Source organism: Budorcas taxicolor, chromosome 13 (genome assembly GCF_023091745.1).
Source record: "Budorcas taxicolor isolate Tak-1 chromosome 13, Takin1.1, whole genome shotgun sequence".
Lineage (NCBI taxonomy): Eukaryota > Metazoa > Chordata > Mammalia > Artiodactyla > Bovidae > Budorcas > Budorcas taxicolor.
The window spans coordinates 59,256,287-59,282,953 of record NC_068922.1 but is presented as its reverse complement, the minus strand read 5'-3'; the positions used below and the strand labels follow the sequence as shown (position 1 = coordinate 59,282,953).

The 26,667-nt window shown below is 43.0% G+C and overlaps 1 protein-coding gene across 2 annotated transcripts in view; it reads left to right on the top strand.

Annotated features, from left to right (window-relative positions):
• Window positions 1-8,832: 8,832 nt before the first annotated feature.
• The window catches only part of RTF2 (replication termination factor 2), a 46,063-nt gene continuing 28,228 nt past the window's right edge, over window positions 8,833-26,667 (top strand). For both annotated transcript variants that reach the window (XM_052650853.1, XM_052650852.1), the window contains exons 1-5: window positions 8,833-8,964; window positions 13,182-13,276; window positions 14,413-14,506; window positions 16,262-16,401; window positions 23,860-23,938. In XM_052650853.1, the coding sequence (XP_052506813.1) occupies window positions 8,896-8,964; window positions 13,182-13,276; window positions 14,413-14,506; window positions 16,262-16,401; window positions 23,860-23,938 (477 nt within the window). In that variant the 5' untranslated portion in view covers window positions 8,833-8,895. The remainder of the gene's footprint in view (window positions 8,965-13,181; window positions 13,277-14,412; window positions 14,507-16,261; window positions 16,402-23,859; window positions 23,939-26,667) is intronic.

The following is a 26,667-nucleotide window of genomic DNA, read 5'->3' as shown; positions in this document are numbered from 1 at the left end:
AGGGAGAAGCCTACTTTGGGGCTTCTTTGGGGGCTCAGTGGTAAAGAACCCACCTGCCAATGCAGGAGACGTGGTTCGATCCCTGGTTTGGGAAGATCCCCTGGAGAAGGAAATGGCAACCCACTCCAGTATTCTTTCCTGGGAAATCCCATGGACAGAGGAGTTGGGCAGACTACAGTCCATGGGTTGGCAAGACATGACTGAGCGACTAAACAACAGGGAGAAAACAGAATATGAGAATGGGGGCAGAGATTATTTTCAAGTGATTAATTTCTGTTGCATCTGCTAGAAAATGTAGTAAAATTTTCAGTTTGGATAGAATTAATTCTGTGAGACTGGTACAAATTCTGTATCTGTGACTTATACCAAATATGTATATATATATTTGCTGTTTTATCTGAACAGAGTTAAACAGCATGTTATAAGTAGCAGTAAATTTGTAACATAATATGTTCTATTGGGTTCCCTATTTATTTTGTACATTATAGATTCTGTGTTAATAAATTCAACACATGGATTGAACGTTTAGTATGTTCAATCAGAAAAGGTTTATACCTCAATCGTCTCAAATGTGTTACCATTTATAATATTATGTCAATACAGTCATGAATTGAAACGTCCTTTGCACCAGTCTTTTCTTTGGAAAGATGTTTGATCTTTGTCACTTGGGTTCTGGTACCAAAGCAAAATGTTTATTTGTGTCATGCAAATGCTTCTCCCCAAAGTGTGCAAGGAGAGGAAGTAGAGGCCAAGTTTGCACATGCAACGCTAGCTCGGGAAAAGTAGAGCCAGGAAGTGTGGTATAAACAGCATCCCTATCACTGGGCACAGATCTGAGAGTGGCCCAGAATTCCCCCCACTCCCCCGCGCCAAGTCAAACACCTCCTCTTCCTGTCCTTGCAGCTGGGGCTTTAGTTCACGTTTCTCTGGTTACCTCACCACTTCAGGTGGAGGCTCATGTCTTCTATGTGCCCCTCTGCCATGAGCCATCTCTAGGCTGGAAATTACCTGAAATGGCACCAGCTGCAGTTCCTACCTGCTACTCTGCACTTTTAAATTGTTGACTACCAAAAGACTGATTGTACACATGGAGTTACTCTCAGGGTCCCTAAAGAAGGATGCTGTCCTGGTGAGGCTTGGTTCTCTGCGCTAGACTAGAGACATTTTCTGGGAGCAGCCATGATCTGTGTCAGTTAGGACTCCTGATACCATCTCTCTTAAGCAATAAAAGGAATGTATTGACTCAAGTATCTTAACATAATCCAGGGGCAAGCTGGCTTCCAAAACAGCTGCTTTGGGTACCCCCAGCAGAATCATCAAGGCCCAATTTATGAGTCCCACTTTCTCTGTGTTAGCTCTCATGGTTTCAAGGTGTCTGCCATGAGTTATGGTCTTTCTTGGTCTATGGCCAGAGAGGAAGAAAGAGTCTTCTTTTCTGCTTGGACTAGTTTAGATCAGATGTCTGCCCCTAATAACTCCATGGTAAGACGGGTGTATAATACCCAAGGTGTCCTAGACCTGAGATTCACCCCTACACACAGACACACACACACAGACATACACACACACAGACACACACACACACACACAGAGCCATGTGTTCCTAGACAGATAAGGAGATGGCTCTAGCAAGAACTGTGAAATATCTTCCCTTACTTCAAAGTAACAAGTCAGCCTGCCATAATCTCATGGATGCTGAGAGAAGACATGAGATTCTGGGGTAAGAGACCATGTCAGGGGTACCCAAGACCACCCTGAGGCCCCCTGATTCGGTAGGAATCTTCACAGGTTCCCACGTATAGTGTCTCACCACTCTGATCTATCACAATGAAAGGAGACAGAGCAAAATCTGCAAAGGGAAAGGTCATGCGGGAATGAAGCGCCAGGGCAGGCTCAGGCTGCCAAGAGTCCCTTCCCGGGGGTTACCTAGGACCCCCTTAATTCCCCTAGCTGGGAGCTATGACAATATACAAGGAGTGTGGCCGGCCAGAGAAACTCATGACAGCCTGGCCTCCAGGGTTTCACTAGGGTTGATCATGTGTGAGTCTCTGTGTGGCGTGGACCAAAGTTCCAGACTCTTTGAAGGGAAGTAGATGTCCTGTGTGAATCACATTGTTTGTACAAACTGTTTAGGCCCTGCTCCATTCTTATCAACTCAGGGATGGTGGAAACTCTCCCTGAAACCAAGTTCCTATACAACCGCCAAAGCCAATCTTGCCAGCAGGCCTTTCTAAGGATATTAGTCAGACCTGTTATTATGTCAACTGTCCTGCACAGAGTCAAAGGGCCCCTCTTATAGCCTCACAAGTGGTTACTGATTGATTTTTAAAATGAAAAAAATTATCTATTCTTATTTTCGGTTGTGCTGAGTCTTCATCGCTGTTCGTGGGCTTCCTCTAGTTGCAGAGGGCATGGGCTGCTTTTGTTGCGGTGCATGGGCTTCTCATTGCAGTGGCTTCTCTCGTTGCAGAGCACAGGCTCGAGTGCTCATGGGTTTCAGTAGTTGCTGCACAGGGGCTCATCTGTTGCGGCTCTCAGGCCCTAGAGCGTGCAGGCTCAGTAGTTGTGACTTCAGGGCTCTTGGTTGTGGTGCACAGGCTCAATTGCTCTGTGGCACATGGGATCTTTCCAGACCGGAGACAGAACCCGTCTCCCCTGCATTGGCAAGACGATCCTTAGCCACTCTACCATCAGGGAAGTCCGCTAATGCTTCATTTTTACATCATTTCTCCATACCCCTCAAGTCCCAGGGGCATTGCAAAGGTGTGTGTATATGATGCTGTGCAGACAAAGGGTTTGCATCAAAGCCATAAAGAAAACCCTGAACCTAGGAAGCTCCCAATCTTTTATAGCAGTCTCTGTGTAAACCTGACCAAGCTTTGCCTCCGAGGAAGACTTTATGACACTAGACAGCAAACAATCCTGCCCTTCTGCTCTGGAGGGAGACGTTGTCTCTGTCTTCCAAGGGGGGTTGCTACGTACATCCTTGACAAGATAGTCTGGAACAAAATATCAAGCCAATGCCTCTGTTCAGAAGACATGCAGAAACACGAGAGACCCCTGGAGCCCTGTGTCCCAGCCAGAACCCCTAGCAAAGTGAGAAATGGCACCGTAAAGAGGAAGGGTTGCTCCAGGGAGACACCAGTCAGTGTTTGCTCCAGGAGGCAAAGTAATGTGTTACACACTACTGATAGCAACGGGATGTATCTATTAAGTGATTACTAATTTCAGATACTGTTCTAATGCTTTAGATGTTTTAACTCATTTAGTCCTTTATAAGTGACCTAGTCTCCAGTAGGTAATAAACAGGTCCCACATGGTTTCAGAACACTATGTATGTACCTACGTATGTAGAGAGATAGAATGACCCAGAGATAGAGCCAAAAAGAGAGACAGAGACACCACAAAGAGACAGACCTCTGGAGCTATATCTATCTATCTATATTTCTTTTTTTGAGATCAGTTTAAACCAGGGACCTTTGGCAACAAAGTAAAAAACCAAAACCACTGGGTTCAAAATATTGAAAACTGCTGCTGCTAGCTAAATGAGTTTCCTTCCTTTTTTTTGAATGAGAGCAGTTATGGGATGAGTTTCCACTGATGGATTTAATAGGATAATTACTTCTGAAAAAGTTGTAAAGTAGGATAAAATCACAAATTTTAGGTTTCAGCAGCTTTTTGCTAAGTCTGTTTCTTCAGTGTCCAGAATTCTGTGCTGTTTCCTCTCAAGGTAGGAAGAGGAAAGGGTGGGTGTATGGTGGTGGTGGTGGTGGTGGTAGCAACCTGACCTCAATTAAGTTAAATTTCCTCAGGAAGATGGAAGTGGTGAGAAGCCTCGTTTAGAGATCTTTCAATGTGATAGGCACTGGGGGAGCCAAGAACTCAGGTGGGTGGCAACTATTTTTCTTAACAAAGCATCTTTTAAAAATGTTCTGTTCTCCCCAAGTACGCACCCCAGGTCTCCTGAAGCTTTCCCTTTGCAAGTTGCCCATATTTGTAGGTTATTTGCTAATGTCCTTTTCCTTTCCTTCATTCATTTAACAACCATTTATTGAGCATCTCCTATCTGCCCAGGCCTCTTCTGATCACTAGATGTGCTGCAGTAGACAAAACAAAGGGTCTCATCATGCAGCTTTCTTCTCAGCTGAGGGAGATGGAATACCAGGGCTAGAGTGAGGGTGAAGGCCAGTGAGGCACTCTTTTTGGATGCAAAATGCAGGCGGGCACACCCAGCACTTGGTAATAAATATAAATTATATTTTGATACAACATTAAAAAATCTAAATTAATGCAAAAACTCCATGGTGAACAGGACATCAAATGTTACATTTATAGCAGGTTATCAGTGATGGTAAATGAGAGGAAGAAATTAAATCAGGGTAGTGGGTAGGGTGATGGGGGAGATGTGCATTTTTAAAAAAGATTTATTTATTTTATTTTTTAGCTGGGGTGGGTATTCACTGCTGCACTCAGGCTTCCTCTAGTTGCTGCAAGCAGGGGCTGGTTTCTCTTGTAGCGGAGCACTGGCTCTAGGGCAGGTGGGCTCAGTAGTTGTGGTACGTGGGCTTAACTGCTCTGTGCTATGTGGGATCTTCCTGAACCAGGGCTCGAGCTGGTGTCCCTTGCATTGCAAGGCAGATTCTTAACTACTGGACCATCAGGGAAGCCTGAGTTCTTTGTTTTTGTTTTTAATCGCACCCTGCAGCATGGGGGATCTTACCTCCCCGACCAACAAGCAAACTCATGCCCCCTGCATTGGGAACACAGAACCTCAACTACTGGCCCGCCAGAGAAGTACCAAAATGTGCCTTTTCAAATGGAGAGGTCTGGAAAGATTGCTCTGAAGAGGGGACCGGGAGCCAAGTGATGATGCCTCACTGAAGAGAGTCAGCTTGGCAAATGCAGGGGAAGAGTGTTCTGCAAAGGGAAGAGCAAGGGGAGTGTGCAGAGCAGATGTACACCTGGAGAGCAAACATACACCTTGAGAATAAACGTCTGCCTGGAGAGTAAACGTATACCTGGAGAGTTCTACCAAGTGGAGGAGATGCCAGTGTGGGATAGAAAAATGAATGACATGAGCTGGGAGGTGTAGTTAGGAGCCCAGTTCATGTAAGGCCCTGTAGAGTCCTGGAATAGTTTTAATATTTCACTAAAACTGCAACAAAAAGTAACTTTTGTTGTTAATTACGGCTGCAATCACTTCCATTTTCTACTTTATTTTAACTGTCTTTGGGACACACTCCCAAGTGTAACCTTAAATGAGGCTGTGAAATTCTTTTTATTTTTTGGCCATGCCAAGAGGCTTGTGGGATCTTAATTCCCCACCAGGGACTGAACCCATGCCACCTGCATTGGAAGCATAGAGTCTTAATCATTGGACCACTAGGGAAGTCCCCAGGCTGTGAAATTCTTAAAGAATCCTAACACGTAGTTTTGCCTTTTTGTTTTTTCATGCTTGACTCTTGGAACGAGTTATTCTGCATATCAGCTTTTTCCAGACAGAATTTAAAACTGCAGCTTTGGAAGAGCATATGGGCAGAGCTAACAGGAAATAAAACCCTCGATGGTTTAGAAGTCGGAAGTATTTGGGAACTATTTTAACAGGCAGTAGAAGCACTTAAAAGTAGTGGTTCTTAGCCTGGGCTTCAGGAAACCATGAGTAAAATGCATATATGTATAAAGTACAGCTGGGCTTCCCAGGTGGCTCAGTGGTAAAGAATCCACCTGCCGATGAAGGAGACAAGGGTTCAAACCCTAGGTCAGGAAGATCCCCTGGAGAAGGAAATGGCTACCCACTCCAGCATTTTTGGCTGGGAAATCCCATTGACAGAGGAGCCTGGCGGGCTACAGTTCATGAGTCACAAAGAGTCAGAGACGACTTAGCAACTAAAATAACAAACTGTAGCATCCTGAGTGCTTATGGATAATTTTTCTGGGGAATAAGTCCGAAGTTTTTACCAAATTCTCCAACAGGCCCAATGACCCCAGAAAGGTTAAGGAATACTGATTTATTTATTTATTTTTTGAATGTTGAGTTTTTTAAAAATATAAACTTATTTATTTTAATTGGAGGTTAATTACTTTACAATATCATATTGGTTTTACCATACATCAACATGAATCCGCCACAGGTATACACATGTTCCCCATCCTGAACCCCCCCCTTCCTCCTCCCTCTCCGTACCATCCCTCTGGGTCATCCCAGTGCACTAGCCCCACGCATCCGGTATCATACATCGAAACTGGAACACTGATTTTTATAATTGGCTGAACAGCATGTGAGATGTTAGTTTTCTGATCAGGAATGGAACCATGCTCTCTGCATTGGAAGAGCAGAGTCTTAACCACTGGACTACCAGAGACGTCTCTAAGGAATACTGATTTTGGTAGAAGGTAATGGTTTTCTCTATCATGATTTCATTCCTCTCCTGCCCTTCAAGTTCACAGCTTGATCCAGGGATCAAACTTGTCACCAAGGATCCTCTTAAGGGAATATACTTTACTGGCTCACTCAACAAAGACAGTGGGAAGAAGCAGCAAATAACAGACCTACTTTCCAGTGTGGCTGGAAATGAAATACTCTAATGAAATAAAGGCAGAATACAATGCCTGACAGCTCTCAACACAAACTAGTTGCTACTGATGATAAAAATAAACCTGTACATTTTAGCTGTGTATAGTCTGCAACACAGAGTAGCTTAGAAACCAATATTCTAAAAGAGGAAACCAAGGGGGAAGAGAAAAAGCATCCAGCTGCCTGAACTTTAACGCCCGCATAGTCATTATCACTGGGTGTCACCAGTAGCTTTGGGGGGAGGAGGTGAAGGATCCTGGCATCTGTGGTTAGATGGGCCTCATTTGAAAAAGCCCCTCCCTCACCTCCTTTCCCTTCTACTTCCTAATGTGTGCCATGGACCCAAGACATCTGGCACATCTGGGCCTCAGGGTTGTCACCTGGTAACAGACGGCACTATACCCCATACTAAGGTTGAGAGGACAGAAGGCAAGAAAGCTTCCAACTCTCCCAGCATAGAATTACAGTTTGATAAAGAGCAGCTATGTTTGTTTATTCCACCCCAAATGAATTTGGTGAGGGGTAGTTGTACTTGTCCGAAAAGAACACTGGTTTAAGAGTGTGTCTAAAGATCCTTTATTTTTGCTATTCTCTTTTTTTCTGTCCATTACTTTAAGAGAAAACTAATCTTAGAACCCATCCCCAGCTCTCACTAGCTGTTTAACCTTGGACCAGTGTTTTTGATCTTTTCAGCCTTCCGTTTCCCTACCCTAGAAATGAGATTCTAATTGAATGAAACATTTTTAGGGTCTGCTGGTCAACCCTCTCGGAATGAATCTGTACTTTTTGGTTTGTGGAGGACTGAAGACTCTTGCAGGCACTGAGAATGCAAGAGGGAGTAAAACAAAGTCCCTAGGGAGTTTACAGTTCTTGAGATGTTAATAAAAATAAATCAGGCACTAATCAGAGACCAACTGATGAAAGGATTTATTTTTCTTTTAATTCTCATTAATTGCAGTATCAGATAACTCAATCATCTAGCCCTTGAAGCTTTTCAATCCACGTAATACTGTATTCTCTGTTCCCAAGTGGGGAGTATTATTAGTCTTTTTGTTTCACTTTGATCAAGGTGGAAACACCCAGTCATAAAAGGTCTGCTTTACTAGCAGTGGATAAGCTTTCCTCTAATATTTATAGTAATTAAAGGAACAAATGGAAAGATGGTCAAGAGCATGAAAGCAGACAATCATGGATTTTAACGGGTTTTGCGTTCTCATTATAGATATGATACAGCCTGTCTCTCAGAAAAGGCATGGAACATCAGTGCACATTTTATAATTATATCTGTGCCTGTTGATTATATCTGCTTTTTTCTTTGTTTTCAATTTTTTATATGTGTGCTCAGTCGCTTCAGTCATGTCCAACTTTTTGCAATTCGTTGGACTGTAGCCCGCCAGGCTCCTCTGCCCATGGAATTTTACAGGCAAGAATACTGGAGTAGGGTGTCATTTCCTTCTCCACGGGACCTTCCTGACCCAGGGATCTTCATGATCCTGGATCTTCTGTGTCTCCTGCATTGCAAGGAGATTCTTTTCTACTGAGCCACTGGGGAATCTTTCAATTAAAAAAAATTTTTTTTTAGCCTGGGCTTCAGGATGCTGTGAATGAAATATATACATGTACAAACTGTGTGAACTATTTCATGTATATACAATATGCACGGCAGTATTAGAAAGTTTAAGGCCATATAGAATCTCACTCCCGCACAATCTCAGTTAACATCACTTCTTTGTTGTGAGTGCTTCGATCACAGCCGACGCCCAGTAAAAAGATACGTTCTCTTTTAGACACATAAACGTTAACTGAAATGATGGATCCATCCCTATTCATCGCTAATTGCACTAATAAAACTCAGTTTTTTCCTCCACGCGGTCCCAGTCTAGGGATGTCTGCCCAGTCAGAAAGGCTGGGGTGGGATGGGGCCCCAAAACACGCTGCTACTCCTGAGTCGTCCCCACCCGCGCTGCCCCCTGGACCCCGCCCTCGAAGGGTGGAAGAACGATTAGGCGGATGCAGCAGGAATCCCACGTCCACCGGAAAGAGGAAGGAACTGGCTGCAGCCGGAGAGTGGGAGAACTCTCTGCACACTGCTTGCACCAAGACCCTGCCTTCGCTTTGCAGGGGCCGCCGCTGCGGGACCACGCCCAGCGCCTAGCGACGCTCTCCATAGCAACCAAGACTGGGCACAAACCCCGCCCCGCCCCTCCGCGTGGAGACTGGCGTATCGCGTCATTGCGGCGCGCCGGAAGTGAGTCCAACAGTCGCCAGGGACTCCGGAAGTTGCTGCTGTAGGTGATTGCTCTGGACTTTGTTGGCTTGCGATGGGTTGCGACGGAGGAACAATCCCTAAGAGGCATGAACTGGTGAAGGGGCCGAAGAAGGTTGAGAAGGTGAGTTATGTGGGCCCAGTGGGACCTGGGGGTGGTGCGGGCTGCGAACGCTCCCAGGAAGCGAAGGGAGGTGGGAGGAGGAGTTAACGGGTTTCCGCATACAACCGGGCTTATTTATCCCTTTCAGAGAACTCAAAATTAACCACAGTGTTAATAAGGGACCTTTATTGACTGCGGGCTGTTGCCATTCATCCGACAGTACGCATAATATAGGGTGTCTCATGTAATTTTCAAAACAGCCTTACGGGTATACACTTTCAGAAGCCTCACTTTTGAGACTTGAAAATTGAGGCTCAGGAGGAGAAAGTTGCACAGCTAGTACGTGGCAGAACCAGGATCTGAAGTTTGTCTGCTGCTAGTAACAATGATACAAATGGTCGCTGTTTATTGAGTTCTGTACACACTAACATCATTTTCTCAGTGAAGTCTCAAACCGTTACCTTTGAGGTCAGGGCCTCCACTTAAAAAGTAACCACCGTGTACACTGCGTTCAAGTTGATTATTGTTGGTCTCAGAGGGTGGTTAGGCTTCTCAGTTGGTAAAGAATCCGCCTGCAATGCAGGAGACCGCGGAGAAGAAATAGGCTGCTGCTAAGTCGCTTCAGTCGTGTCCGACTCTGTGCGACCCCATAGCCGGCAGCCCGCAAGGCTCCCCGGTCCCTGGGATTCTCCAGGCAAGAATACTGGAGTGAGGTGCCATTGCCTTCTACCCACTCCGTATTCTTGGGCTTCCCTTGTGGCTCAGCTGGTAAAGAATCCGCCTGCAATACAGGAGACCTGGGTTCTGATCCCTGGTTGGGAATATCTCCTGGAGAAGGGAAAGGCTACTGAACATTTCCCAGTGTTCTGATCTGGAGAATTCCATGGACTGTATAGTCCATGGGGTTGTAAAGAGTGGGACAGGACTGAGCGACTTTAACTTTCAGAGGGTGGTAAGCTCCTGGGGGCTGAGGCTGCACCTTTTCCCCCTCTTCAGCACTATAAATACGGTAGATAAACACGTGATTGAATAATCCATAATTCTCACCAATGATTGAGCAAATTATGTATTATAATTTCCCTGCTTTTGTTGTTGTTCAGTCTCTAAGTCGTAGGCTACTAACAGGGAAATTGAGTCAGTAACATGACCAAGATCACACAACTGTTAGATAATGAAACCAGGATTCCCATCCAGTTATTCAGGATTTCAGAGTTAGCACCAGTGATTACTTTTTAATATAGAAGGTGTTTACCCACTATTAATATAAGTGACTGCCATACTGGGTGGTCAATATGAGTCTCCAATCAGTAGCCAGAGAAGTCTTTTTTTTTTTTTTTAAGTAAATTCCATGTATCACTACTGTATTTAAATCACTGCTGTATTTAAACCCCTCCAGTCATTTCCCATTGTATTCAGAAAAAAAGTCCCACAAGACCCTGTGTGATTAAACAGGATGTGATCTGTTTACCTCCTCTTCTGCCCTTCTCCAGTTCTTTTATTCTGTTCCAGCTCATAGGCCTTGTTCCTCAACCTGGAGTATAATTTCCTCAACCTGATATGTTCTTCACTGAGACAATCATATCATTTCGTGGTTTTTTTTTTTTTTAAACATCAGTTAATTCTTTACTGAAATGTCATCCCAGCCCACTGTAGCCAAAATACATCTCTCTTCTGATTGCTCTATCCTCTTCTGCTGCTTTACTTTATTGTGCTTATCACTATATTTATTTATTCTTTGTCTATTTCTTATGTGGATAGGGGCCGTGTATGTGTCACTTTTGAGACACCTGTGATGTGTCTGCCACACAGTCAACTCCCAACAAATGTATATGGAATTTGAGAGTGAGTGAACAGCCAAGGTGATGGCGTTTGCCTTCTGATCACAGCTACGTGTACAGAGATTAATGCTGGGTAGCTACCACTTGTGTGAGTGAGCTTTTACCCAAATAGTATTTAGCTCAGTTTTGTTGCCTTGAGCCCAGAACTGAAGAGGAGTAGCTTATTGACAGGCTTGGCTAAGAATAGATGTCAGAAGAGGAAAGAAAAGAAGAAAGGGTGATCTGAAACAACTAGAGTACCCAGGCAGGGTGGATTTCTATTATCCTTAGTCACTCAACAAATACATATTAAGTGCTTATGACATACACCATTCTAGGCCCTGGGGTTATAGCAGTGAACAGAGTCCAGCCCTTGTAGAGCTTGCATTTCAGATTGGTATATAATAACATTTGTCGATCACATACAGTATGTTTGATTTGGCCCAAGACAGTCCTCAGGTTTAAGACCTTGGGTGGACCAGATTTTAAATTGGGAAGGAGTAATTCCTTCCCTGTCCCCAACTCTCCCAGGTGGTTTTTTTGAAGCAGTGAAGGACTGTGGTGTGAAGCAGGTGGGGGATCTAGAAAATAGATCCTAAACTTGCCTAATGTAGCTTTTTAAATCTACAAAAGGTATAGTATATCAGCTTCACTGGTGACAAGTCTCTCTCAGGGCTCTTCTACAGTGTGGCTGATGATAAGAGCTATTTAAGATGCCGAAATGTGGCTGTTGGATCTTGGGACTGAATAGGACAACATCTGCAGTAGTGTGGTGGGGTTTTCGTTGTTTGTGTGTTTGGTTTTGTTTTAAACTATAGAGGGGAAGGACACATTTATCTAGATTAACAGATACTAACTACTATACATAAAATCAGGATGAGATGGTTGGATGGCATCATCGACTCAATGGACATGAGTTTGAGCCAACTCTGGGAGATAGTGAAGAACAGGGAAGCTTGGCGTGCTGCAGTCCATGGGGTCACAAAGAGTCGGATGTGACTGAGCGACTTAACAACAAATACATAAATAAGCAACAAGGATTTACTGTATAGCACAAAGAATTAAATCTAATATCTCGTAACAGCCTATAATTGAACATAATCTGCAAAAGCCTCAAATAACTATGCTATACATCCGAAACTAACACAATGTTGTAAATAAACTATACTTCAATAAAAATGAATAATATAAAAGTTATACAAAATAATAGAAATGCAATAGAGAGTAGCGATTAAAAGCATGGTCTTTAGAGCCCACCTGCCTGACTTTTTATCTTCACTCCTCTGCTTGAGTGTGTGATCTTGACATGGAATTTAACTTCTTGGTACCTCAGTTTCCTCAACTACAAAGATAAGAATCCTAACTCATAAGTTTTTATGAGGGCTAAAAGATATTGAAGCTGAAGCTCCAATACTTTGGCCACCTGATACAAAGAACTGACTCATTGGAAAAGACCCTGATGCTGGGAAGGATTGAGGGCAGGAAGAGAAGGGGACTACAGAGGATGAGATGGTTGGATGGCATCAGCGACTTGATGAATGTGAGTTTGAGCAGGCTCCGGGAGCTGATGAACAGGGAAGCCTGGCGTGCTACAACCCATGGGGTTGGTTGCAAAGACTCAGACACGACTGAGCAACTGAACTGAAAAGACTAAGTCACAGAAACTGTCTAGCACAGTACCTGGCACACAGTAAACCCTTAAATAGTTCCTGCAAAAATTAAATTTGAGGGAATTTAAATTCTTTATTTTTTTCTTCCCCCAAGTTTGCCATCTTGTTACATTATTCAGGTTTGACATTTTAGGAACAGTAAAGAGTGAGACATGGGATATTAAATAGGTGGAAATATCATTGGAGGGCTTTGGAGGGTCTCAGATCTGAATCTTTAGAGTGCGGATAATGACTTGATATGCCTTGTAGTGATTACTCTGCAAAAAAACATTTCTGTTAAATGGATGATTTTTGTAAGGAATTATACAGTCTTTGTGCTGAGCTTCTTTTTTTTTGTTTTTGTTTTTAATGCCTGTCTTCTCAATTCTTTGCCCTTAAATTCTGCTACAACTTTGGAGCTGTTCCCACTGTTAGAAATCAACCTGTACTGCTTGTTTTTTCTGTATGAGCTTCCTAGTTTACTATTAGGATATAAATATTAATATTTATATGTAATTGACATAAGCCATTTAATGACTTCATGTAAACTGTTTCTTTGTACACATCATATATAGAGAGGCCTTTATTTGACATACTATTAATTACTTGTGACTTTTTAAATCCCAGCTTCATGTGTCAGTATTTTGATTTAAAAAACAAAAATCATCACAGCGTGGTATTACTGAATAAGCATTTATATGTAGAATTCTGTGGAGCGTGTGTCTTTCAGAGGAGAAAATTAACTGAAAGGATTTTCTTTTTCTCTTCTCAGGTCGACAAGGATGCTGAATTAGTGGCCCAGTGGAACTACTGTACTCTAAGTCAGGAAATACTAAGACGACCAGTAGTTGCCTGTGAACTTGGCAGGTATAGTTCCTTCACTTAATGGAGACGAGTTTTTATTACATGGTGTTAAAAAGAATTTTAACATGTAAATACAGTTCTTGATTCATCAGATGTGAGTAATCTCAAGCAAATTTGTGAAGCCTGGGTTGTCATTCCCTGTCTCAGAGCACTTTTCTGTCTTTTGCACTTTTCTATTCAGTTTGGTTTGTTTAATCCATGGGTTGAAAACTCAGGGCCTGATAGGAGGGAGCTAAGTTACAAACATAAATGCATGAAGGGCCCATGTGGGATCAGTAGGGCATGGTGAGGACTGGGTGAACTGGAGAGTTCATGTTCCCTGGTGTTCCAGTGGTTAAGACTTGTTCTCACTGCTGAGGGCCCAGGTTCAGTTCCTGGTTGGGGAACTAAGATCCCACAGGCTGCATAGCAAAAAAATAATAATAATAAAATAAAAGGCAGCTGCTATTCAATTCCAGCTTGTTGTTACATTTCAAGAAGGTAGACTGATTCCAAAACATCTGATTTTTTTTTTTCTCCAGGAAAAGGTGAAAATGTATATTTAAAAAAATAATAATTTTATTTATGTATTTATGACTCTGCTGGATCTTTGTTGCTGAGCAGGCTTTTCTCTGGTTCAGTGACAAGCTTCTCATCGTGGTGGCTTCTCTTGTTGTGGCACAAGGCTCTAGGGTGCTCAAACTTCAGTGTTTGCAGCACAGGGCTCAGTAGTTTGGTTCCCAGGACCCAGAGCACAGGCTCAATAGATGTGGCATGCTGGCTTACTTGTCCCTCGGCAGGTGGGATCTTCCTGGATCGGGGATTGAACCTGTGTCTTCCGCACTGACAGTCAGATTCTTTACCACTGAACCACCAGGGAAGCCTGAAAATGTTTTATGTTAAATTTCCCAATTTAAAAAAATCTTGGTTTGGGTCACATTCAGTCCTCTGACTGCCAGTCTACATAGCCCTTGATTTAAACTGGTTTCTTTGTATGCTTTGGAAGTGGTTGAGACAGGATTAAATTTACTTTTTTAGGAGTGCAGGGACATTTCTGTTATCAGACGTAAATGACTTTAGATTGTACTCAGTTTAGTCTTCTTCCCTTGGATGAAGGTTGATTGTTGCCAGAATGTCTTGACTGATCTTTATTGTTGCAGACTCTACAACAAAGATGCAGTCATTGAGTTTTTATTGGACAAATCTTCCGAAAAGGCTCTTGGGAAGGCAGCCTCTCACATTAAAAGCATTAAGGTAAGACAGGTGATTCTGAAGTGCTCTGGGGGTCTCAATGGTTAAGGTTTATTGTATAGAATTTGTGTATGTTTTAGACTGAACTTGGAAATTGGAATTCCAGTCCCATCCACCCATCTAATAAAGGTGTGACTTAGGACACGTCACTTAAAGTTCAAGCCAGAAGTCCCTACACCTGTACTTACTGGATTATAAATCTTTGGTGACTTAATGTGTGTGAAAGAGCTTCAGAAACTCTCAGTGTGCTGTATAAATGTTAACAGGCATAATTTTTGAAGTTAAAACTCAGCTACTTGAGTTTTTTTATTTAGAAGACACTTTTATACAATTAGAGATTTTTATAGATAGATCACTTTTCAGTCATTGTGGTTATCTCCTGCTGATTAGGTGTTCTGATTGTCACGTTTCTATCACAGAAGTGGAAAAACAAGTTTTTTAGTAAAGGAACTTTGTTGAGAAGACAAAATCTTTCAAATCTGGTCAGTGGGAGAAAAATCAAAAAAGTAGTGAAGACAGTGAGAACTGCAAAGCTTGTCAGACACTTCATCTCACTGTGTGTGACTTCATCTCACTGTGTGTGACATGGTGAGGCCTCATGGCTTGTCAGAGGGTTGCTTAAATCAGAGCCAGAGCCCCTGACTCCCAGGCTGAGGCTTTGAGTTTTTTCCTTTTGTTCTTCCTCCTCTTTCTTTTTTAAGTTTTTAGCCTATTACTATAATAGGCGTTTTGTTTGATTTTTGGGGGGTAATTAAAGGATATAGGGATTTGGAATAGTTCATTTCAGACAAATTAGTAATTCTGAGTTGTGGCTGATGGTCATGCTGTGGAGATATCCATGTTGATCTTTGTCATCATTTCCTTGAGAAGAAAATTCATATCTCAAAAACCCACAGTAGCAGAATTACCTTATCTCAAAAATGTGATGACCACTGAAATTAACTTATACAAGTCTACACTTAAAATATGGAATGTATCTGGTTGAACTTTTAATTTTAATGCAAATTTTTTTTCTAAGAACTCATAACTATAAAGATAGAAGGATTCAAATAAAACAATGCAAAAGTTATTATTACTGTAATTAATAGTCCATAAATACTCTGAGCAAAGAACCTAATGTGCGCACACCAGCTTTTAAGCAAGAAGTTGTTTGTGTGGTGGCTTTGCTTTGGACGTGCTCAGCTGCTCCCTGGAGTGTTGAAATCAAATTGGTGCAGTTAATTATGAAGAAATGCTTCAGATGCTAAAGTGAGGCTGTTAAGTCACTCCTTATAAAATTGAATTTTGAAAACCCAAATAACTGGATCTTGGAGTATGACAGTAATCCCCAGCTGATAGCCTTCCTTGGACTCATTAGACCATGGCCTCACAAATTTTACTGTCTCTTCAGCTATTAAATTAATATGGCAGGTCAGTAATATGAACAGCTTGACTGAGGCTTCATTAGCCAAGAAAGAAGATGTTCCTTTCCAGAGGAAACTAATACGAAGCTTTCTTCTCTTAGTGGGATAAATTTTTATGTACAGAGTTCCTTTGCCTTCTTTAGCAAAATGCTTGTAAAATAGAAATTAATAATTTGCTAGACAGTGCATTTAAAAAATCTTGTTTTCTATCACAACTTATGGTTTAACTTCATTTCTGTGTTAATTGATGCAAAAGAAAAGTAGAAAAAGAGGTTTGGATGGGAAGGGACTAGAACAATAATTAAGGCTAAGGATGATGCATTTGTCAAAGGAATTGTTGCTGTTTTTTTCACAGAATGTAACAGAACTGAGGCTCTCTGACAACCCTGCCTGGGAAGGTGATAAAGGAAACACGAAAGGCGACAAGCATGATGACCTCCAGCGGGCGCGTTTCATCTGCCCTGTCGTGGGCTTGGAGATGAATGGCCGACACAGGTAGGTGGTTGATGTGGACAGGTGATGTGGACTCCGGGTAAGTGATCCCAGGGCTGTTACGAACTGTGCTGTAGCTTCATAATCACACTGGTTTCTCTATGGTGTCTTTTGGTTAGGAAAGTGCTCCAGCTAATCTGGAGTGTTCTGGCACATCTGTACATGGCCATCTAAGAGACATATGTACGTTGTATGTGGAAAACCACACCAGAGGAACCAACTACCCACCTCTGAAATGAAATAACCTAAGGCTTAATGGGTTTGTGGAGAAGGAAAACTTAAGTCCCAATGATCTTCTACTTTTAAAGATTATATTCTTCAGACAGTCTGAATGGAAATCGTTTAGGCCTCTCTTAAAGTTTACGTTTAGTGGTGACCCTGTGAGTACATCAAGGCTGTATATTGTCACCCTGCTTATTTAACTTATATGCAGAGTACATCATGAGAAATGCTGGGCTGGAGGAAGCACAAGCTGGAATCAAGATTGCCGGGAGAAATATCAATAACCTCAGATAAGCAGATGACACCACCTTTATGGCAGAAAGTGAAGAAGAACTAAAGAGCTTCTTGATGAAAGTGAAAGAGGAGAGTGAAAAAGTTGGCTTAAAGCTCAACATTCAGAAGACTAAGATCATGGCATCTGGTCCCACCACTTCATGGCAAATAGATGGGGAAACAGTGGCTGACTTTATTTTTGGGGGCTCCAAAATCACTGAAGATGGTGATTGCAGCAATGAAATTAAACGATGCTTACTCCTTGGAGGAAAGTTATGACCAACCTAGACAGCATATTAAAAAGCAGAGACATTACTTTGCCAACAAAGGTCCATCTAGTCAAGGCTATGGTTTTTCCAGTACTCATGTATGCATGTGAGAGTTGAACTGTGAAGAAAGCTGAACAGTGAAGAACTGATGCTTTTGAACTGTGGTGTTGCAGAAGACTCTTGAGAGTCCCTTGGACTGCAAGGAGATCCAACCAGTCCATCCTAAAGGAGATCAGTCCTGGGTGTTCTTTGGAAGGACTGATGCTAAAGCTGAAACTCCAATACTTTGGCCACCTGATGCAAAGAGCTGATTCATTGGGAAAGACCCTGATGCTGGGAGGGATTGGGGGCAGGAGGAGAAGGAGACAACAGAGGATGAGATGGTTGGATGGCATCACTGACTCGATGAACATGGATTTGGGTGGACTCCGGGAGTTGGTGATGGACAGGGAGGCCTGGCGTGCTGCGATTCATGGGGTTGCAAAGTGTCAGACACGACTGAGCGACTGAACTGAACTGAACTGAGGTGATGGGTATGTTAACAAGCTTGATTGCGAGGATTTTCTTAACAGTTTATACATATAGCAGATCATCAAGTTGTACACAATATATACAATTCCTGTTTGTTAGTTATACCTAAATAAAGCTGAAAAATGAATAAAATGAAAGGCTAAACTTCACGAGAGATATTCTGAGAAATGAGACTTGTCACTAACCTTGTTCTGTCTGTGTTGTGTACATAAACAGTATTTTGAGATGAAGTTCATAACGTCAAATTGATCATTTTAAGGTGTATGTTTCAGTGGTATTTAGTATTGATCCAGTCAGAGTGTTTTGCAGATCTCACACACTAGTTCAAACTAGATCTCCATCTAGTTCAAAAACCCCCTACCCATTAAGCAGTCCCTCCCCATTCCTCCCTCCGCCCCCATAGAATTATACACTATGTGACCTTTTGTATCTGACTTCCCACTTCTTTTTAAGGAAACCATGGTTCACCCCAAAAGAGGAACTTAGCAGAAACAGTCTAAGCTCCAGGGTCTTGAGCAGGGGTTACCTGCAGTACATAGCTCCGATTGTGGTTTCCCCTAGATTTTCTTTTCATTCGTTAGTTAATCTCTTCTCCTTTTTCTCTTCTCAGTTCATTGAGCTTTGCCTGTTTTGGCTTTGCCCTGGTGCTATTTGTAGGACCTCCCCACTAGAAAATTGATTTTGGGGTTAGTTTGTATATTTAATATACAAAACGAAGCAGGTCAAAGGCTAATAAGAGTTTTGCTAAGAGAACGCACTCATAGCAGAGACCCTCTTCCAACAACACAAGAGAAGACTACACATGGGCATCACCAGATGGTCAATACCGAAATCAGATTGATTATATTCTTTGCAGCCAAAGATAGAGAAGCTCTAAACCGTCAGCAAAAACAAGACCAGGAGCTGACTGTGGCTCAGATCATGAACTCTTTACTGCCAAATTCAGACTTAAATTGAAGAAAGTAGGGAAAACCACTAGACCAAGCAGGTATGACCTAAATCAAATCCCTTACCATTTTAGAGTGGAAGTGAGAAATAGATTCAAGGGATTAGATCTGATAGACAAAGTGCCTGAAGACCTGTGGACGGATGTTCTTGACGTTGTACAGGAGGCAGTGATCGAGATCACCCCCAAGAAAAAGAAATGCAAAAAGGCAAAATGGTTGTCTAAGGAGGCCTTAAAATAGCTGTGAACAGAAGAGAAGTGAAAGGCAAAGGAGAAAAGGAAAGATACACCCATTTGAATGCAGAGTTCCAAAGACAAGCAAGGAGAGACAAGAAAGCCTTCCTCAGCAATCAATGCAAAGAAATAGAGGAAAACAATAGAATGGGAAAGACTAGAGATCTCTTCAAGAACATTAGAGATAGCAAGGGAGCATTTCATGCAGAGATGGGCACAATAAAGGAAAGCAATGGTATGGACTTAACAGAAGCAGTAGATATTAAGAAGAGGTGGCAAGAATATACAGAAGAGCTATATAAAAAAGATCTTCATGACCCAGATAACCACGATGGTGTGATCACTCACCTAGAGCCAGACATCCTGGAATGTGACGTCAAGTGGGCCTTAGGAAGCATCACTACAAACAAAGCTAGTGGAGGTGATGGAATTCCAGTTGAGCTGTTTCAAATCCTGAAAGATGATGCTGTGAAAGTGCTGCACTCAATATGCCAACAAATTTGGAAAACTCCACAGTGGCCACAGGGCTGGAAAAGCTCAGTTTTCATTCCAATCCCAAAGAATGTTCAAACTACCGCACAATTGCCCTCATCTCACATACTAGCAAAGTAATGCTCAAAATTCTCCAAGCTGCACTTCAACGGTATGTGAACCATGAATTTCCAGATGTTCAAGCTGGATTTAGAAAAGGCAGAGGAACCAGAGATCAAATTGCCAACATCCGCTGGATCATGGAAAAAGCAAGAGAGTTCCAGAAAAACATCTACTTCCGTTTATTGACTATGCCAAAGCCTTTGACTGTGTAGATCACAACAAACTGGAAAATTCTAAAAGAGATGGGAATACTAGACCACCTGACCTGCCTCTTGAGAAATCTGTATGCAGGTCAGGAAGCAACAGTTAGAACTGGACATGGAGCAACAGACTGGTTCCAAATAGGAAAAGGAGTACGTCAAGGCTGTATATTGTCACTCTACTTGTTTAACTTCTATGCAGAGTACATCATGAGAAATGTTGGACTGGATGAACCACAAACTGGAATCAGGATTGCTGGGAGAAATATCAGTAATCTCAGATATGCAGATGACACCACCCTTATGGCAGAAAGTGAAGAACTAAAGAGCCTCTTGAAAGTGAAAGAGGAGAGTGAAAAAGTTGGCTTAAAGCTCAACATTCAGAAAATGAAGATCATGGCATCTGGTTCCATCACTTCATGCAAATAGATGGAGAAACAGTGGAAACAGTGACAGACTTTATTTTTGGGGGCTCCAAAATCACTGCAGATGGCGGTTGCAGCCTTGAAATTAAAAGATGCTTACTCCTTGGAAGGAAAGTTATGACCAACCTAGATAGCATATTGAAAAGCAGAGACATTACTTTGCCAACAAAAGTCCATCTAATCAAAGCTATGGTTTTTCCAGTAGTCATGTATGGATGTGAGAGTTGGACTGTGAAGAAGGCTGAGTGCTGAAGAATTGATGCTTTTGAACTGTGGTGTTGGAGAAGACTCTTGAGAGTCCCTTGGACTGCAAGAAGATCCAACGAGTCCATCCTCAAGGAATCAGTCCTGAATATTCATTGGAAGGACTGCTGCTGGAGCTGAAACTCCAATACTGATGCAAAAAACTGACTCATTTGGAAAGACCCTGATGCTGGGAAAGATTGAAGGTGGGAGGAGAAGGGGATGATAGAGGATGAGATGGGTAGATGGCATCACGGACTCAATGGACATGAGTTTGAGCAAGCTCTGGGAGTTGGTGATGGACAGGGAAGCGTGATGTGCTGCAGTCTATGGGGTCACAGAGAGTCAGACACAACTGAGTGACTGAACTGAACACTTGTTTCCATAGGGAATATTTCTGTAGGAAAAATTTAAAAGAGTGATGCTTTACCCAGTGCTGCCAGTTGTCCTCCTGAAATGCTGTAGTGTGTCACACCCACCTACCCACAAATGTACCTGTTTCCCCAGACAGTTTCCAGCTGGTCACCTTCACACTCATTACTGCCTGATGAGTAAAACAATATGTGTCTTTGTTTGAAATGCATTTGTGTAATTAATAGATGGGGGTTCAGTTCAGTTCAGTCACTCAGTCGTGTCCGACACTTTGCGACCCCATGAATCACAGCACGCCAGGCCTCCCTGTCCATCACCAACTCCCAGAGTTCACTCAAACTCATGTGCATCGAGTTGGTGATGCCATCCAGCCATCTCATCCTCTGTCGTCCCCTTCTCCTCCTGCCCCCAATCCCATCCAGCATCAGAGTCTTTTCCAGTGAGTCAACTCTTCACATCAGGTGGCCTAACTATTGGAGTTTCAGCTTTAGCATCAGTCCTTCCAAAGAACACCCAGGACTGATCTCCTTTAGGATGAACTGGTTGGATCTCCTTGCAGTCCAAGGGACTCTCAAGAGTCTTCAACACCACAGTTCAAAAGCATCAGTTCTTCAGCACTCAGCTTTCTTCATAGTCCAACTCTTACATGCATACATGACTACTGGAAAAACCATAGCCTTGACTAGACGGACCTTTGTTGGCAAAGTAATGTCTCTGCTTTTCAATATGCTATCTAGCTTGGTCATAACTTTCCTTCCAAGGAGTAAGCATCGTTTAATTTCATTGCTGCAATCACCATCTTCAGTGATTTTTGGAGCCCCCAAAAATAAAGTCAGCCACTGTCAGTCACCCCATCTATTTGCCATGAAGTGATGGGACCAGATGCCATGATCTTCGTTTTCTGAATGTTGAGCTTTAAGCCAACTTTTTCACTCTCCTCTTTAACTTTCATCAAGAGGCTTTTTAGTTCCTCTTCACTTTCTGCCATAAGGGTGGTGTCATCTGCATATCTGAGGTTATTGATATTTCTCCCAGCAATCTTGATTCCAGCTTGTGCTTTTTCCAGCCCAGCGTTTCTCATGATGTACTCTGCATATAAGTTAAATAAGCAGGGTGACAATATACAGCCTTGACGTACTCCTTTTCCTATTTGGAACCAGTCTGTTGTTCCATGTCCAGTTCTAAGTGTTGCTTCCTGACCTGCATATAGGTTCTCAAGACGCAGGTCAGGTGGTCTGGTATTCCCATCTCTCTTGGAATTTTCCACAGTTTATTGTGATCTACACAGTCAAAGGCTTTGGCATAGTCAGTAAAGCAGAAATAGATGTTTTTCTGGAACTCTTGCTTATCGACGATCCAGCGGATGTTGGCAATTTGATCTCTGGTTCCTCTGCCTATTCTAAAACTAGTTTGAACAGCTGGAAGTTCACGGTTCACATAGTGCTGAAATCTGGCTTGGAGAATTTTGAGCATTATTTGCTAGCGTGTGAGATGAGTGCAATTGTGTGGTAGTTTGAGCATTCTTTGGCATTGCCTTTCTTTGGGATTGGAATGAAAACTGAGCTTTTCCAGTCCTGTGGCCACTGTGGAGTTTTCCAAATTTGTTGGCATATTGAGTGCAGCACTTTCACAGCATCATCTTTCAGGATTTGAAACCGCTCCACTGGAATTCCATCACCTCCACTAGCTTTGTTTGTAGTGATGCTTCCTAAGGCCCACTTGACTTCACATTCCAGGATGTCTGGCTCTAGGTTAGTAATCACAGCATCGTGATTAGCTTGGTCGTGAAGATCTTTTTTGTACAGTTCTGTATATTCTTACCACCTCTTAATAGCTTCTGCTTCTTTTAGGTCCATACCATTGCTTTCCTTTATTGTGCCCATCTTTGCATGAGATGTTCCCTTGGTATCTCTAGTTTTCTTGAAGAGATCTCTAGTCTTTCCCATTCTGTTCTTTTTCTCTATTTCTTTGCATTGATTGCTGAGGAAGGCTTTCTTATCTCTTCTTGCTATTCTTTGGAACTCTGCATTCAGATGCTTTTGTCTTTCTTTTTCTCCTTTGCTTTTCGCTTCTCTTCTTTTCAAGATGGGGGTTAAGCATTGTTTATGTGTTCTGACCATTTATGTTTCTCTTCTCAACCATGTGTTAAGGCCCTTTGCCCATTTTTCTGTATTGTTTATTTTTGCTTTTAAAGACCATTTTGAATATTCATAAACTCTGAATCTTGGGACTTCCCTGATGGTCCAGTGGTTATGACTGTGTGCTTCCAATACAGGGAACGTGGGTTCAATTTCTGGTTGGGGAACTGAGATCCCACATGCTGCATGTAGTGGCCAAAAAAAACCTGAGTCTCATATATATTTAAAATATTTTCTCCCTGAGTTCCTATTCTGTCTTTTGACTTTTGTGGAGTTTTTTAAAAATGCATTTATTTATTTTTATCGTTAGTTTTTTTTCCAAAGGATTATTGCACAGAGGTGGGAGTGGAACTGTGGCCTTTGTTTGTGGTTTTAATTTCAATATATGGGTTTCTCCTCTATCTGAAAAGTAGAGCTTTCCCTAAATTTGTACAATATTTTATAACAATTTTTCTTATAAAATGAGGAAGCAGTTACCTTAGGACACACCCTACTTACACATGCACAAAATAAATAGGGATAAAGGCCTGATACTCACAGACATAATTCAGAGCTATTGGCAGCTTGATGCTGAGATGGGGAATGTAGTTAGCTGAAAGGAGTTTGGAGTGCAAGCTACTTGTGTAATAGCTCTCTGCAAAACAAACACTGAATGCTAATTTCTACTTTCTTGCCTTGTTTCATAAAAGCAAAAATTCACTTTTAATTTCTTTCCATTAGTAAAAATAGGTGCTCATGTAGGTTTTGAGAAAATGAAAGTGTAGGTCTTTCATAAAGAATGAAGTAGCCTAAAGCAAACTTTCAAAAAGTGGGGGATACCTCATGTGTGGGTCTGTATTTACTTACTTATTTAGGACACACTGATTTTTTTTTTCTTAAGGGAATCAGATATAACCATTTTTCTCTTTGTGGTTCTTGGCCTTTGTGTAGACAGAATAACTATTAATCGATAACGTGAGTAATAATCTTTAAGTTGTTATTTAAGTCATTGTCCACGTTGGATTGTCTCTCCAGGTTTTGCTTCCTCCGGTGCTGTGGTTGCGTGTTTTCTGAGCGAGCCCTAAAAGAGATCAAAGCAGAAGTTTGTCACACGGTGAGTCGTTGGCATCATTTGTTCCTTCTCAGTAGCTGAAGTCATCAGATGGTTTGGGCTCCCTCCCTCTGTGTGTTATTTCAGCATCTCTCAATTCTTTCTGAGACATAGATCTCATGAGTTGCTTCTCTGCATAAAACCCTTTTATCCCCATCCTTGCTTTGAATCCATCTTCTGTCCCATCCTTGGAGGTAGAGACTCAGACCACCTCTTGTGCCGTGTCCCTGCCCACCTGTCCTTTCTGGTGCCTTTATTCCCTCTAGCGGGCAGAGACCTGCTCCCAGAACCTTAGTTCAGAGCCGTTGCTTCCTGTGTGAGCCCAGCCTCCTTCCCCATTCCCTGGGCGCCTGGTTATCCCACGGATCTCATTAGAATGTGCTTGCTGGTTGTGTGGTACTTTTCCCACTGAACTATGGCAGTTTCTTCTTTCTCATTTTCTTTTTTCTTTTTATAAATAGGACTTTACTTTTAGAGCAATTTGACGTGCATAGCAGAATTAAGAGAAAAGTAAAGGGTTTCTCACAGGCCCTCTACCCCCATGTGTGCACGGCCTCCCCCTGTATCCACATCCACGCCAGTGGTGTATTCGTTCCAGTTAATGAACCTATCCTGATCCTTCACCGTCAACTGAGGCCCCTTCATGTTAGGGTCCATGCTCGGCAGCGAGCATTCCTGAGCTGGGACAAGGATGTAACGGTGCGCGTCTGTCACTGCAGGCTCACAGTTTGTCTCCACTGCCCTTGCCATCCCCTGTGCTCCGCTGGGACGTGTTTGAAAGTGGGAGCAGGGCTTGTCTGTCTCTTCACCCTTGCCTTGTTCTGTCCAGGCATGTTGCATGTCCTCAGTAGACGCTCACACCCATGAGGACGCACGTGATGTTAGAGTGCCTGCTCAGCTCACATGAGAGGGTACAGGGGACTTTGCTCTCCGGGGTTGCTGCACAGCCTGGGACCTCTGTGTCTTGGTGTTCCACCTGTCCGTGGAGAACCTGGCATTTATTTTAATGTCATGGATGCCAAAATGTCACTGACTGCATTTTCACCCACATTAGCTCTGCTTGGGTTTCCTTAGGCTTCCCAGGATGGTGTTTCTCCCTGTTGTGAGTTATTCTTTGATTCAGCAGCTTTCATAAAACAGCTGTCATGGGCCAGCCCCATCCTGGCAACTGTGGAATGGGGTACATGGTAGGTAAGATTAATCCAGTCCCTGCCTTCATGGAGCCCACTTTCCAGTTGGAGAGACACTCAGGTAACTGAGCAAGGTAATGCTGATTGTGACAGCAGCCAGGAAGGAAACGCAGAGGCTGAGGTACCAGAGGGAACAAGGCCTCCCAAGTGGAGGCACCTCTGCAGATTTAAGACCTGAGGGCAGGAAGGAGCCTGCTGAGGAAGGTTTGAGCCTAAGCTCAGAAGTGGCAGAGGATTTTGCTAGTTGAAGGAACAGAAAGTGTGGTGGCGGGTGGGGACAGGAGAGGAGAAGTGGGTGAGGTGGAGGGCTAGGCAGGGGTCACCTTCCGTAGGCCTGGGTGGCCACACGGGGGCTTGTGGATTTTATCCTCAGAACAGTGGGAAGCTGGGGGCAGCTTCCAGCTAGGCTGGATGACTTTAGTTTCAGAATGACTTCTCTGCAAAGAAGCCAGACGCAGAGGAGGACTCACTGAAATGTGATTTCATTAATTTAAGGCTCAAAGGCAGACAGAAGGTGATGGGTGGTGAAGAAGTCAGGGAGCATCTAGTTGTTTCTACTTTGGGGTGATTATGGATCGAGCCCATCACAAAATTTGGAATCTGTCTCATTAAGCTTTTACCAAAAAAAGAGAAATTTAAAGAATGCATTTACAAATCAATCCGTGTCATTTATCGTCCAGTATTGATTATGTCTCTGGTATTAAAGTTGATGTTACAGGGGTTCCCAGGGAAAGTGGGATGTGGATGACTCGGTCCCTGTGCTTAAGGAGACTGCAGGCCTGCAGGAATCAAGTTATACGAAAAATCGTATTCTGCTTTATTTCTTGAGTTGTTGTTTAGTCAGTAAGTTGTGTCCAACTCTTTGCACCCCTGTGGACTCCCTGCCAGGCTCCTCTGTCCATGGGGATTCTCCAGGCAAGAACACTGGAGTGGGTTGCCATTCCCTTTTTTGTTTCTTGAGGCCAGTCACCAAGTGGATGTAAGGATGTTATTGGAGTTGAGGGGCCAGAGAACTTTCTGGCCGTGCTGGTGAGAAATGGCTTTATGAAGGAGGCATTTGTTCTAGGCCTTGGAGGCAGAGCGTGTTCTCATCAGTCAGGCTTTCCCAGAGATTGGGACATCACTGTCAGTGTAGGAGTGCTGGTGCGGGGACCACAGGAAGGACCCCCAAACATCCCCACGAGACATTGCCTGGCAGGACGGCAGCTCCCGTTTCCTGTGCCTTCTGTCACGTGCCTGCCCTGCAGGGAAGGTCTCCATTTGGTCCTGGGATGGTTTAAATGCATCTCCAACACTCACTGAGCTCCCAGGAGAATGGGCCTTAGGCTCAGAGCTTGGGCAGGCAGGGCCTCCAGAGATTTGTTCTCTGCATTTCTATGCTTCCTAAATCCCATGGTCAGAGGAACCCGGCGGGCTGCAGTCCATGGGGTTGCAAAGAGACAGACATGACTTAGCATGTACACACACACACTATTTTTATACTTAGCAAGATCAAGTGAATGTTTCAAGTAAATTTAAGTAAAAACAATGGGTAGATTTAAA